The sequence below is a fragment of the Halyomorpha halys genome, unplaced genomic scaffold (assembly GCF_000696795.3).
Source record: "Halyomorpha halys isolate HHAL.00 unplaced genomic scaffold, Hhal_1.1 Scaffold1424.1, whole genome shotgun sequence".
In the NCBI taxonomy this organism is placed as follows: Eukaryota; Metazoa; Arthropoda; class Insecta; order Hemiptera; family Pentatomidae; genus Halyomorpha; species Halyomorpha halys.
Window position 1 is genome coordinate 225,547 of NW_027107214.1, and position 15,909 is coordinate 241,455.

At 28.7% G+C, this 15,909-nt stretch overlaps 2 protein-coding genes across 2 annotated transcripts in view; one reads left to right on the plus strand and one right to left on the minus strand.

Moving 5' to 3' along the window:
* The window catches only part of Pus10 (Pseudouridine synthase 10), a 10,015-nt gene extending 5,585 nt beyond the window's left edge, over window positions 1–4,430 (plus strand). Inside the window, exons 8-10 of the mRNA XM_014434768.3 lie at window positions 3,074–3,152; window positions 3,357–3,496; window positions 4,095–4,430. Coding sequence (XP_014290254.1) covers window positions 3,074–3,152; window positions 3,357–3,496; window positions 4,095–4,157 — 282 coding nt within the window. The 3' untranslated portion in view covers window positions 4,158–4,430. The remainder of the gene's footprint in view (window positions 1–3,073; window positions 3,153–3,356; window positions 3,497–4,094) is intronic.
* Window positions 4,431–6,908: 2,478 nt separating this feature from the next.
* LOC106689663 (roundabout homolog 2) overlaps window positions 6,909–15,909 on the minus strand; it is a gene marked incomplete at its 5' end in the record, with an annotated part of 34,750 nt that continues 25,749 nt past the window's right edge. Inside the window, 11 exons of the mRNA XM_014434767.2 lie at window positions 6,909–7,885; window positions 8,803–8,876; window positions 9,320–9,603; window positions 10,177–10,319; window positions 10,429–10,516; window positions 10,653–10,846; window positions 11,392–11,522; window positions 12,519–12,694; window positions 13,735–13,850; window positions 14,384–14,609; window positions 15,528–15,758. Of these exons, the coding sequence (XP_014290253.1) occupies window positions 7,770–7,885; window positions 8,803–8,876; window positions 9,320–9,603; window positions 10,177–10,319; window positions 10,429–10,516; window positions 10,653–10,846; window positions 11,392–11,522; window positions 12,519–12,694; window positions 13,735–13,850; window positions 14,384–14,609; window positions 15,528–15,758 (1,779 nt within the window). The remainder of the gene's footprint in view (window positions 7,886–8,802; window positions 8,877–9,319; window positions 9,604–10,176; window positions 10,320–10,428; window positions 10,517–10,652; window positions 10,847–11,391; window positions 11,523–12,518; window positions 12,695–13,734; window positions 13,851–14,383; window positions 14,610–15,527; window positions 15,759–15,909) is intronic.

Here is a 15,909-nt window from a genome sequence, read left to right on the forward strand (position 1 = left end):
CGTTATTTTCATATCTCACAGTGGGATCCAGAATGATTGCCGACTTCCCCTTCTTAGGAAAAGCAACTATATCCGCATATCTTGTGGATCCATCCGTATCTACACAGTAGACCTCGTCAAAGCAGGCAAAATCTCTTTCTTTTAGGAGCCTCATTAGCTCGTATTTTACTCTATGATGTCGGCGTGTTATGAATTTATTTATAAATTTATTTTAGAGGTAAAATTTAGCCTGCCCCTTTAGATGAACAAAAGGTGTGAAATAGTTATTTTTTCAAATAACTGGCACTTATGTCAGAGGTTGAAATTGAACTAGACGTATGACATACACATTTTGAGATAATTACCCATATAAGATGCTCACCATTGATTGATTTTTTTTTAATGAGGAAATAATACTAATCGCATTTTAGTGATATTTCAGTAAAACTGTTATTACCATCAGCATACCCATGTTGTTGCTTCAGGATGTGGCCAATCATAATTGCTTACCGATTTTATTTTTCTATTCCGCTTCAATGAGGGCTTTCAGAAGTGCTGTTTTTTTTTTTTTCGCCTATTATAATGATGTATCTATGATTTTTAATTTACTACTATGGACAGTACTTGTAATATTAAGTATAACTGTTTCAGTAATAAATATACATTTTGATTAAAATCACAACAGATAATATTATTCATTAATTTTATTGAAAATCAATTTAAATCTATAATGAATGTTTCCCAAACCCTCCAAGCCACTTGAATATCCATCTTCCTACCGTCCTATATCACTCTTGCCAATTATGGGCAAAATCCTAGAAAAACTCTTATTAAAACGCCTCTATCCAATCCTTGACTCATATCATGTTATTCCTAACCACCAGTTTGGATTTAAAACATCTCATTTTACCATACAACAGAGTCATCGAGTGGTTGATGTCATATCTTCCACTATGGAGTGCGGTATGTACTGCTCGGGAGTCTTCCTCGATGTTGAACAAACTTTTGATCGAGTCTGGCATCCATGTCTGCTCTATAAACTTCTTCAATTCCTACCCCCAACATATTTCCTTATAATCTGCTCCTACCTCACTGATAGAACCTTTAAAGTAAATCATAACCTAGCCTACTCAGCTCTCTTTTCTCAGTCCGCCAGTGTTCCTCAAGGTAGTGTCTTAGGTCCCATTCTTCATACAGTTTATACAGCTGACATCCCAACTCACCCTAACACAGTCCTAACAACATACGCTGATGACACATGTATACTTTCTGTAAACAACGACCCAACTAATCCAAAACAAACACTACAGGCACACATAACATCTATTGAAGAATGGTGTAAAAACTGGAGAATCAAAATAAATCCTGAAAAATCCCACCAGAACACGTTTACTCTCCGTCGTAAACCTCTGCCCTCCTGTCCTACAGTATCCTTTCTAAATACTGCACTAATGCCTGTTGAACAGATTCGATAGGACTCCATCTCGACAAGAGACTTACTTGGAATCCACACACAAGACTGAAACGACAAGAAACTGCTCGTAGATTCCGATTGCTACAACACTTACTTGACAAACGCTCTAAACTTCCCATTCATTACAAAAAATTAGTATACACTTCAATAATCAGACCAATTTGGACATATGGATTGAGCTCTGGGGCTCCACCATACCATCAAATTCTTCCCGTATTCAACCGTTACAATCCAAAATCCTACGTAAAATCCTTGATGCTCCTTATTACGTCACAAATAAACTCATTCACAAAGACCTGAACATCCCATTCGTTGCAGATTTGACCCAAAACAGATATGCGTCTTTTCATTCCAAACTCCTTAACTATCCTAACCCATTAATTCTTAATCTTTCATCCTTAACAATCCCTGATAATCCTCCGAGGCGTCTGAAAAGAAGATGGCCACGGGACCTTCTAATTTAAATTAATGTTTGAAGTACCACCAATGGGTAGTTCCTTCTCAAGATTTTCAAGTGTATATGAAACATACTACATATTTACCTATTGTATTATTTTGTACAGTTGTAAATAACATTAAATAAATAAATAAAAAAAAAAAAAACTATAATGATAACTCAATGGCAACATGACTTTCTGAAGCTACATTATTAATCTCAGAAATGAAAATTAACAATTTATAACTCAATTATTATCATTATAATTAACAATGTAACAAATTATTATAATAATTAAATTAAATGACTTAATGGATTTTTTTTTTAAATTGTATAGTACTATAAATTAATGCGTTTAAAATATCTTATTATTATATTTACAAGTTTTGAATCTTTATAGTTTGTTTTCATTAAATCAATTAATTAAAATCATATTTAAATCTTGTTAAAGTGAAAAAAAAAAACATTATTAATAGTAGCAATTAAATTCATTTTTGTACTTTTTGCTAGTTTTTCATTATTTCAACTATCTTTCCATATATTCACCTTAATTTACCTATTCTTATAAAAAATAATTATATTTAGATACTGATTATTTATATATATATATATATTAATTAATTATAGTCTAATTAAAAGTCAACTTTCAGCCTCAAATGTGGGAAGTTCCAGCAAAATTCTACCTTTAGGCATATTCCCAGTATGTGTTACATAAACATATTAATTATCTTGGTTTTATGTTTTCTAATTGTATGGTATTTATTTAAAAATGTATTAGTAATTTTTTTAAAAATTATGTGTCACTCTCTGAAACAAATTGATTTCAATCTTTTAGTGAGGTCTTTATAGTTTGTCGCAGATTGATATGAGGAGAATATGACCGAGGTGCTTAAAAAATGCACGAATAAGTAAAACTTATTTATTTTAATCAGTTTTACCTATTTTTGTTTCTTTACTGATTGTCCCCTGGCCATCTTCTCCTCATATGTTAGGTACATTTTTTAAAATACATTCAGAAAAAGAAATTTTTTCCCCTTATAATTATTTCATTATAATAAGAAATAATTTATTATAAGAATTCCTTATGTTTTTTCCATAATTTATTTATAAATTATGATACTTAAGGTTTATATAAATTATAATAATTTATGTATAAATAAAAAACTTTATAATTTTTCTGTAAGGTGCTTCACAGGAGACCTGTAGCCGTCAGAGAAAGGACTATTCATTGGCTCAATAGTTCTCTTCTTCAGGAAGATAAAGGTATAGTTTTATTTTAAGAATTTAACAGGTGCAAGTAAATTATCAGTAATTATGAATAAAAAAAAAAATCACTGTCAGTAAGATTTCATAGAATATAGTTCATTAATTTTTGGCTGTATGAATAAACCAATGCCATCCACACTGGGAAAAAGAAAAGGTTTACCTTTATGAGATTAGATAAGTTTCATCTTTTTTTTTCCACAGATGTGTTTACCATCAGTCTAAACACACAAGCCGGAACTTACATTAAAGAATTTATTCATGGTGATTTCGGAAGGACCAAGCCCTGTCTTGGAGAGCTCCTTGGAGGAATTGATGTTGATATTCTTGCTCTAGACGTTCAGGTATTTTAAAAATTAATCAATTTATTTAAATGCTAATCAAATGTCTATTTTTATCTAATATATTATATATTTTTATACCTTGACTTTATTACTGATTGATTTTTTCATTGTCATTTGAGAAAATTGTTCTAGTTAATTAAAAAATATCATAATGAGGTGTAGATAGTTGACCGTAGATTAATGATTGGAGAAGTTTGTCGGGGGGGTGCGGTCAGCAAAGAACAACATAAATAAACAAAACCATATTTATTTATTTAATGCCGACGTTTCGACCTGAGTTTCAGGTCGAAACGTATATGAAATAAATAAATATGGTTTTGTTTATTTATGTTGTTCTTTGCTGACCGCATCCCCTGACAAACTTCTCCAATCATTAAAAAATATCATGTTTGTTTTTGTCATTTATAGAAATCTGGAACATTGTTAGATTGATTATTAAATAATTCCGTGAAATGCCGTTTTACTATACAAACTTCTTTGTTTTCTATTTGTATTAACAAATTAAAAATTCAAAACCCATAATATCAAAATACTGTATTTTTTTCTAATTTTAGAGATTGTTAAGATAATAGATATTATTTATTATCTTTTTTTTCAGGATGTGCTGTTAGATTGGCCTCCAGAAGTGAGCTCTAAGAAAGGACCGTTATCAGAATCCTAATTTTTTCTTCGATTGAAGATGGAAAATCATCTTAATATCTTTCTTTTTTATTTTATTTTTTGTCTCCCTGTTACTGTTTCATGTTTTTATAGTTCACATTTTTATCATAATTTACTATGATAGTTTTTATCTTTTTACTGTATTTTAATTAATATACTTCATATGGATTTTTCTTATGTTAAGAGGAGTCCTAAGTTCACCTGTTTTAGAGAAAAAAAAAAAGAGACTAAGACTATGTTATGCTCGATAAATAAATATTTATATTTATTACCATTTCATGACTTTGATTTCCTATTACTCTAGATGTGATTTCATCTTAACCTACTTTATTCTGTAATAAACTGTGTGCCTACTACTTTACCAGAGCTAAATCTTGTGCATAGTTAAGAATATGAGATTAGAGATGTCAACAGTGCAGAACTTTTTAATTCTATTCAATAAAATAGGGTAATCTACCTCTTTCTTTTCTACAGTATTGAATATCAGCTTTTAATACCAAGGGTTTAATCAAATGAAAGGTTTTGAGAGTTTAAATTTTTAACCTCATTCAGTAGAGTATTTTTTAAAATTTAAATTCAACCAAATTTAAAAAAATAATTTATTAATATCACGTACAATTATTATACTAGAATAAACAAAAACTTCCCAACATTAGCTCTTTACATAATAAAATAGAAATCATGGCTAGAAGTATTGTTTTATTTATTTATTTAATACCAGATTGGCCTGGTGGGCCCTTACATGGTTAATGTAAGTGGTACATTTTTTTTAATAATTGATTATGGGGTGGAGGGGTATAGTCTCATACAAAAGACACCTCTTAACTACATACAATGTTATAAATAAAAAAAATTAGATTAAAATAATAATTCTTAATAAAAGATAAAAGTTAATAACAAAAACAATGACATTTTATGGATTTAAGAAAATAAGTGATTAACTTCTGATGGAAAAAAAAATAATGTGAATTTAAGAAAAAGATGAGAAAAAAAAACAAAGAACTTAAGATCGAATAAAATTTTAGAGTGACAATAATGTAACTGATAAATATATAGAATTTATAAGAGAATGTCCTGGGCTTCAGTCTTTGGGTTGTGGTTGGGTTTCCTAACTTGTAGGTCACTCAGTGCTCCTTTAACTGGGAGTGGAACTTCATGAACCTTTTTTGGATGTGATCCTATTTGTAATTTCAGATGCAATTGGCTGTAAGTATTATATTGAAAAAGTGAAAAGAAAAAAAGACTTTATCTGCATCACACAAATTGATGTGCCTATGGTTCTGCGTAAATGATTAATTTTCTGAATATCAGTATAACTATCATTTAATTTAATTAGGACAGGGTTAAAATAAGAAGAAATAATTTTTTTTCAATATTTATATAATTCTAAAAGTATATGACAATGTATATAAAATTCTGTAATCAATATTTATAAAACATTCACACTTAAGCAGTTTTTACATATTTACAAAGAAATAATACAGATCATATAAATTATCAGTCTATAGTAACAAAAGTTTATAGTATTCTTCCTCCCGTTTCTTCATTGTTTTTTTATTTTGTATTTTACACTACACCATCTCAACTAATTATTAAATAAATACCTTAACAATATATAATCACAAACTCAATAAAATGGCACTAAAAATAAACTTCAAATATATTGTATAAATATTTTTTTTTGCTGGAATCAGTTTTAACATTCAAAACATATATGTACAATATCAGTAATATTTTAAGATATTACTTTTTTCAATTTGAATTCCGAAATAAATCTTTAACTACATTGCAGTGCTGCAAATATTTACTTTTTTTGAACTCATCAAAATATTTTATTTGATATTAATAATTTTTTTTTTTTTGAACTCATCAAAATATTTAATTTGATATTAATAATTTTTTTAACACTGGCGGCCCAGATAATAATTAACACTAGATTTACAGACTTAGTTTATAATTAATTACTAGTCTTTATTTCTAAAAACTGCTACATGGTTGGTTACATTAAAATTAAACAAAGAAAGAATATAATGCAATGAAATGTCAAAATCAGATGGTAGAGGAAGAGACCAATAAAATAGATTCATAAAAAAATTAATAGGAAACTTATAAATTTTAAGTAGAATAGCTATTATATAGATGTTTCATACATCAAAAGAAAACATTTCAATCACTGTTACTGAATATCTGGAGATTTTTTAGAAATAAAATTGTAATGGATTAACCTATCTCCATTCACATAATAATAATTAAAGTCAATATACATAAATTTTAAAAATTGTTGTAACTTCTTAGTAAGCATGAACTAGGAACTGTAAAATCTAGTGTTAAAAATACAATTTGAGAGAAATTATCAGAAAAAAAATTCAGAGTTCAGCTTTCAAGATTCTGTTCAATTTCAAATAAGTATTTAGATCTTAATTATTTAAAATAAGAAAAAAAAATTGTCACTTAAGTTATGATACCTCTTAGCTCTAAAACAAAAATAATACATTATTCAAGAGACATCTTGAATGATCTTCTCAAAGTCAGAAAAAACTATAGATATCCCACAATTTTTTATATGAAATGTTGCTAAAATGATGCATTGATTTTTTAAAATATTAAAATCGTATTGTTGATTTTCTTTTTGAGGCTTAGGTATCACAACTGACAATATTAATACAAAAAATGCTATAATAATGATATAAGTTGAAAAAAATCTACTGATATTTATTAAGTCACAAACTTTACGTATTCAGTTTCAGAAATCTTTGAAATGTATACACTATCACAGGTATATTCCATTGACCTTTTTTTGAAATTCTATTACTACATGTGCTCTTGATTTCTCACAATTCAGTTTTTTTTTTAATTATTTATATTTTTAATCTTTATATTAAACTAGAGGAATGTTGCAGTTATTATTTTTAAAATTTAAACGAAAGCCGCCTACACAAGTGGGGGCTCTAAAATAACTAGCCAGCTCTAAAGTACTATACACTACATTCACTTTTACGACAGTCACTGTTTACATTCTAATCCTAAAAAATGATATTGACTTGATAGGCAGTGGCTGTTTATTTTAATATATATATAAGTAGTTAGAAATTTCAAAAAGCTTAGCATCTTAAAACTTATAACAAGAAAAGCACGGAATATAATTTTTTTTTTAATTAACAAGATTTCCACTTTTCTTTTCATATTTTTTTTTTTTATACATTAATGACATTGTACAAGACTATGTACGGACCTAGATACATTATATTACAAATCTGTACACGAACACAATTTTTCTACAGCAGGACTTAGTAACTTCACGTTTGACAAGATAAATGTCATGGACTGTTTGCACGCAGTGCAATTATATACAACGGACCAGAGACACCTTGACGATTTCGTGACTCTATAAAATATTCTCTTTATTTTTATTTTACCAACTACTCAATGTTTGATGATTAAGTGAGATAGAATGGTAATTATTCTACCCTACATCACAGCTCAAGTCTTCTGCTTCAAAATGTTCAAATTAGGCTCGAGCAATAGGCCAGTGAATGAGGCCTACCCTGTTCGCAGCCAGTGTTTGACTCATAGGTAACATATCTCCTCGCAGAATAAAGAAGCTCAACACAATTTAATTAGCACATATTTCTGAATGGTTGGCTTCCGAGTAGAGGCAGGAGGATTCGCTGCATGAACAGCCCGTATCACTTGCACTGCAGTCTTCGTAACAAGGACCACTGTAATCATCTAGAAAAAAAAAATTACTTTTAATAAATCTAAAGCAGTTTTCATTATTATAAAATTATTAAATGATAACAGATAGAAAACTGGCAAAACCAAATCAGGAGAACCCTACCAGTTTTATAAAAATATATTTCCTTATATAATTTGAAAACCGTTGTTCTAATAAGCATATAGAGAAAGGCATTATAAAAATTTATATTAGAAAAATTATGGAATTTGCAATAACTACTTGCTACTAGGTATAACTGAAACATTAAACTGTAAAAATTGTAGTAAAAAGACCCTTAAACATATTATACTTAAATGTCTGGCATAAAAAAAAAAAAAACGAGAAATAGTGTTCAAAAACCCAAGATACAAATCAAAATATTATTTATGATAGTATGTAGTATTAATAGTAACAGAGTACGGCAAAATATGTTACATCCATAAATATTTGAAATCTATAAATAAAAATGTATGACAAATATACTTATGGTGTAGTAAATCACCATTTACCAAATAGCAGTAACAGAGGGATGTTATACATAAAAATAATAGATAGTTAGTGCTATCAATTTAAATCAATAGGTTTAATTAAATAAATTTTTTGGCTAAAAAAAGATTTTCACAAATCGTTTTCTAGAACAGATGTAAAAAAATATTAGAGAAAAACATTATTAAGAGAGTTAAAACTGGAAAATAAGATCATTATAAAGAATTTTATAGGAAAGCCATCCACTGGGATCAGGACAGATATAAAAGGTTTTTATAGCTGACTAATTGTTATTAATGGAAGCATTATAAAGAAGTTTTACTCAATATCAATGTTTTGGGTTCTTAACATTTTCGATTTGAGTATATTGACAAATCTGTTATCTTGGTTCAAGCAACATCGTTAGTCAAGTAAAAATAAATTATTTTTTGGTTTTGTAACTCACCATGTTTGCAGTAAGTTCTGCTGTTTAATGTAGATTGGATGCCTTTGTCATGAGAATGGGAACAGTGATCATCACTGTAAACAAAATAAATATTCATATAACAATTATATAAGAATGTTAAAACAATATCCTATTGGTTAGTGAGTGTTCTCATTACAAGAATAACTATATTTAAACACAAATAATTAAAAAAATATATCTCTAATGGTAAAACATTGATTTTTACTTCCACAACTATCTATATAAGAGGATACAAGATGTTATAAAAAATTATTACAAATCTCATAAACTTTTAAAATTTGTAAATTGATATAAAATAGTATTAGATGGGTAAATTTAAATTACTTGTAAATAATTTTTAAATTCAATGTATAATTTGTTCTAAAAAAACTGTTGATACATATTGTCTACAATAACATATCGGTCTACTTTTAACTTGCTAATATTAATAATCAACTTTTCTTTTATTTATTAATATTTCATTCAAAATTATATTTAACATATCAGTTTTACTTACTTTACAATAGGTTGTTTATACAATAAGCTGGCATTTTCTTCGTGAGTGGCCTTTCTACTGCACTGGTGATATGGACAAGACGAAGAACTGCTACTACTTTGTGATTGGTTAGTACCATTGTAACGAGGAATAGGTGGGGGCTTCTGAGCTGGTGGAGGGAAATGCTTGTGCTTGCTGGAATCTGAGCCAACGGACTGGCTCTCTAGCCAGGCTGGGCTGTAGTTCCTGGCGGGAGGGAGTGGTGGTGGACATCTCCTCGAAACTTGAGGGCTGACACACATTTCCTATAAAAAGTATTGTAAGTTTTTAATTTGTATTGAAATTATTACAGAGCAGTTTTAATGTCATATGCAATGTGGTATATATGTATATATATATATATATTATAAATATTTGATGAAATATTGTTGGTTAAGCTGTGATATCTTGTAAATCTAAAGAAAAAACTTTATCATATTTAAAAAAAAAATTAATACTTCATTCTATATACATGTCAAAAGAATTCTCAAAGTTATAAAATATTTTTTAAGTATACTAAAAAATGATAATTAAGACGACATGTGTTGATTTTTCGAACATACAAAGTATCATTTCTTAAGCAACAATATCTTTTCATGGCTGTAACTAGAGACAGTTTTGATATAAAACAATAAATTTTCTTTTGTCAAGTGATTGATAGTTCAAACACTATTTTATATTTATACACAAAAATGTCCAAATTGTTTAATAAATTTGTATTGTTCAAAAAGATTAATTATTAAATGTGAATTTAAAATTTAATTTTTAAAAATTTAATAATAGTTATTACTGCACATCAGACTTTTAATTACATATAATACTTTGAATAAGGTTCTTACTTGATTAATGGAACGAGCCCTATGGTGAGGTGGCGGATGATCGGGAGGTGGTGGTAAAAACTCTGCCCAATTTGCCACATTTCCAGCAGAATTAAATTTCCCAGGGTTTCCTAGTTGTTTAGGTGTCGGTTTCACTTCTTCGCCTATATATCAAATAAGATATTCATAAAAATATGTAACATTAAAATTAATAGTACATATAGTGATAAAGTAAAATTATATAAAAGTGTTCAAAGAGGTTTAAATACTCACTGTAATACATGCCAGAATCGATCGAGCTCATTTGTTGGTTTCCTTCATCAACTTCTTCAATTTTGGTTTCAGAAAGAGGCATCAATTCCTATGTATAAATAATAAAAATTATGAGAAATTTGAATATATTTTTTAATCTTATTATGACTTTTTGTAATTGTGATCAAATTAAGTTATAAATATTAAAATGTAAATAGTTTAAAAGATGTATAAAATAAAAATACCTGATGAGGCCTTCTATTGAGAAGAGTTGTGGTGGCATAGGGAGTTGGCTGGTCTTTACGTGAAGCAAAAGTCGTCAAACCACGAGTGTCAACCTCCGCGTAATCACCAAGAGCTTCTTTGCCCCATCCTCCTCTCTCGATCCAAAGGGTCTCTTTACCATTTGAGTGTAGTAATGAAACTTCATTACCGCTCACTAGAAAAAATATTAGATCTTATTAAAACATTTTGGATAGAATTAAATAAGGAAATATTTTTGAAAAGTAAAGTAAATCGATGAAATTTAATAAAAATTATAAATTTTGTAATTCTATGACTGGAAAATTTTTAAATTATCTAGTTGGGAGTAGAGAAAATATCTTCCTTGTTATATGTCCTTTACTAAGAACTCATTAATTGAATCACAAAATTTCAGGCTTATCGCCCGATCTTCTTTTTGTTTTCTTTTTCTATTATCATATTGATATTACATCTCTCCCTATTTGGTCCAATATTTTACATCCAACAGTAAACAAATGTTGTCTGATATTTAATTAAAGTTTACGATAATTTAATCATTTAAAAAGTAAGGAGATTCTATCATTTATCTTCATCACAGAACTTGATGGTCCTAAAACCTGATTAAATTAAAGAGTTCTCAATAAAGGAGACTTAACAAGGAAGATGTTTTCACTAAACCAAACTAGATAAATGGTAAAATAAAATTAAATTGTTTATTAAGCATAAAACATGAATATTAACCTGATAAATGCCCCAACTCTTTGGCTAAGCCACGTCTTCTCAGGTAAAGTGCTGCAGAACATGAAAGTCCAAGTACCAGAGCACACGCTGCAGAAAGAACAAGCAGCCATGTGTGTCCCTGCCTTGCTCTGCTGAAAACCATAAATTTTATGTCAGTAAATAGATAAATAATAATACAAAATTATAAATTAAAATTTAAAAATTTGTTTTTTCTTTAACTAAATTAAAATAAAATTTTTCTAGTCTCAATAAAAACACAAAACGAATAACTTCTACTGCTTTTCAGTGCACTTTAATGGATTTACCATTTAAATATGTTTTGTTTATAAAATGGAGGAGTAGTTGTTCAATTTATTTAAGAGTTTATTATATGTTACATAAAAATTTCTTGCTAATGCTTTATAATTTATTGCATTATACTGATTTTCAGAAATAGCTATGGCTTCTAAAAAATTTCTTTTAAAAATATTCTTTAGATCCTGAAAATCAAAATTATGTCCCTTTTCCACATGGTGTTGTTCTAATCCTGTTTTTTTATAGTACATAAGATTATTTTTATTCTTATAATCATTAGTATATTGATAAATTCTTTTATGTATTGTCAGGTCTCTATATAATATATTCAAGGACTGTTCAGATAGATTAAGAAACTATTCCCTATTACATACGTTTTTCTTTTGTCTTGTTGATTGATATTCAGTAATAATAAGAATAATTTCTAAATATGGCATAATGAGGCCACCAAAGTACTTAAACTGTTAATTTCAACTTTCAATACTGATACAGTTACTCCTCAATTAAAATCAAAACTCGGTTATCCTTACATAGGTGAATGTTATTTTAAATTTAATTTTTTTAGAAAAATTGTAAGAAGTCTTGAGACACAGAACTGTATTTCTATCTTCTGCAGTAAAACATTAATTAATTATGTAATTAATAAAACAATAAGTTCCATGCAGTGGTGATGGTAAATTTTCATTTATAATTACTGATATTTTGATATGTTAATAATGATTATTTTAAAAAATAAAAAAAAATATTTTCCTAAAGAATAAATAAATTGGAGACAAAGTAAGTAAGTTAGTAAGTCGATGAATGAAAAATTATTAGTTTATTATTGTACTAACCTAGTGGCAGCTGTTGAAAGAACTAGTTCTCTTGAGAAAGGTCCTGATCCAATCCTTGTCAAAGCAGTAACAACCACGGTATAACCAAATTTTGGGTTCAGTTTGTTCAAAAGTAGAGATGGTGCTGTCGTATTACGAACAGTTTCGTGCAAGGTCATGTTGCTCCTTATTACTACCTGAAAGGTACATCACATGATATGAAAAAATGAGTAGAGTAGAATATAAGAAGTAGAAAAAATAAACCTGCACACATTTAACCTAAGCCATCTAAAATATATATTTTATTTTATTTATTCATTTTAATCAGCTGTACACATACTTATAGTTTAAGTATTTTTCACGATTCCATATTGCTGCTTTGTTTGAATAGTGGCACATCTAACAAAAAAGTTTATTTTAAGCTTGAGGTATTTCAGAGATTAATACATAGCCTGCAGTTAATTTCTAACAATAACAATAGTTTTGGAAATGTTTGAAGGATGACCTCAGTAAAGAAAGTAACCGCATCCTAAGTTACTATCCTTGGAATAAGTTCAATTCAAGAAATTTTTTTTTTATTAGATACGCCACTATCCAATCAAAAGAATGATATGTTTTTGAGGAGCTAGATCAAAATTTTAGGTTTGACACATCACCACTAGCCAGTTTCACAACAGAAACATTAAAAAAATTGCCAGTTATAACTATCTTTTTATTTCTTATTCATCAAAACTGGCAAAATTATAAGTGTATGGACAACTAGATTTTTATTGTATTTCTTATTCTTATCATTAAAACGTAAATATTTCTTTTACATGAGAGTTGTTCATCTTAAATTTAATTTGTTTACTTTTCTAAATTTATTTTATTTTATTTATAATGAATAAAATATATAGTTATTGAGTATATAGGTGACATTATACAAACTATGTCTAGTAAAAAGAATGAATGGAAAAAAATAAAATAAAAAGTTTGATGAGCCAAAATAAGCACTGAAAAACTTTGTCCCACCGTTTTTTTATTTTTTTTTTTTTGAGAGGGGATATTTCTTTAAACATATTTCAAATGTTATGCTTGTTTAATAGGACCAATATCCATTATATAAACACAGACAAATATTCAACCTGCCAGCGGGAACTTATGGCGTTAAAGGATTAAAATACTATTGTAGTTATAATTATAAAATAGACTTTTAAAACTTACAAATAAAAAAAAAAACTACATTCCAGTATCAAACCTTATATCCAGTAATGAGACCGTTATGATGCTGCATCGGAGGAGCGGACCATCTTAATTGGGCAGTTGTTGAGTTGAGTATTTCAGCAGAAAGGCCAAGTGGGGCAGCAGAAGGAACTGCAAGAAAGAAATTCAATTAGCATTTTACATTATTTAAGTAAAATAATTTTAATTAATATTAATAATAATTACACATCTGTTCAAGATTTAATCATATAGTAAACCCACAAAACATATACACCTATTCCAGTATTGTAAAAAAAAAAAAATAACTATTTCCCATCGTTTACTTATCCTTCTTTCATACGAACAAGACCCAACCCTCCCTCCCTCCCTCTCCTCTGTCGAGCTTTTCCCATTTTTTAATGATTTTAATTTTTGATCTTTTACATAAACCTATTACATATTCTGAACATTGAGATATGCTTTCTTTTTCAGTTATTGCTCTGCGGAAGATAGGTAAAAATCTCTGCAAAGCCAGGAACATGGCAAGAGACCGAGAACAGTGGCAGTCCTAGCTAGACCCTTCCCTATGGTAATAAGGTACTATAGGATGGAGCAAAAGAATAAGAAGTTTGGTAAGTTCCCATTAGTTATAATTATACTTATTTATCATAAATAATATTAATATATAACATTTGATAGCTTACCGTCTTCTAAAGTCTGGACGAATTTGGAGTTAGATGGCTGACCTTCAACAGACTTGAAGAATGGAGTTAGGAAAAATTCATATTTTGTAAACTTTCTCAAAGAAGAAACAGTATAATGAGTAGCTCCAGCAGCCATCACTGTGACCAGGCTGTACTTGTGCCATCCACCCGAAACTTCACGGAACCTGATGTAGACTCCTTCAATGTAATCCTCAGAAGTCAGGATCTGAAAATGGAAGCAGATTAATATTATATGATTTTATTGTTAATTTTTTTTAATGTTGACTTTTGTAAAGTCGAGTGCTAGTAGAGATCAAATTTAATGGACTATATATAACTCATGACTAATCTACATAACAAAAGAGAAAAAAAAAGGTTTTTATTTTTACATTTAATGTCACATTGCACTTTGAATAATAGTGTTCTGAATATATCCTATGTTTTGTTTAAAAAACAAAAGACATGAACAGAAGGTGATCCCCTCCTCCCCCCGCAATTCATGCATATGCCTAATAGCAAATTAATATGCGTTTTCCTATGTGTCCCCATGTGAAGACCACTCAATTTACACAGTGGTGTAAAAAAAAAAAAAGAGGAAAGAGCGCCTTTTTTCCTTTTGTGAACCATTTGCAAGTTATGTTAGTTATTCTCCTTAATTCAATTAGTTTGCGAGTGGCTCCCTAACTGGGGATGAGTAACAGGGAAAGAGGAAAATAAGAAGAGAGAGGATGAGACCTTCATCTATATAAAGGCCACTTGAGTGAGTACACTTTGTTTTTCATTTTCTAATCCTGTAAACAACTTCATAATAAAATTGTAAATCTAACCCAATTCTCGTATGTTTCATTTTGGCTATCCCCTTATAACCTGCAATTATACCATAGAATTCAGTATTGTTTTTCTTTTGTTTAATGTCCATAAACCAGTAAATTTTTTGGTAATTGCACTTCAGTAATTTTTTATCTTTTTTTGTCTTTGTAATAATTTAAAATACAGTCCACTAATATTAATCCAACCATCACCTTAATATGAGGTAGCACCTAACCTTCAGTTGACATATATTCTAATTCCATTAATTATACATTCAATCCCTTAATTTTTGCATAAATATACAATAAATAAAATTTATTTCTCCTTAACTTACCTCCCAAGTAACCCTAACAGTTGTGGAAGAGATGGGACTTAATTCCATTAAATTTATGACCCTCGTTCCTAATCTCAGTCGTGCCTCTTCCAGTTGAGCCTGGGTTACGCCTCTAGGTTCACCTCCAAGGGTTCTCAAAATCTCAGACATGTTGCTTGGAACTGACAGACCAAATGCGTTTTCAGATCTTACGGTGAATATATACCTCGTATCTGGTTTCAGATCTTTTATCTAAACAAATATATATAAAAGCTGATGAGTTAGAAGAAAGAAAAATCAATAACATAAAAAAAGTAATTTTTAATTATTGCAAAGTTATTCATAAAGAATAGTTAAGTTTAATTTGTAAAATACCTTTCATACACTTAGCTAATATTCACTC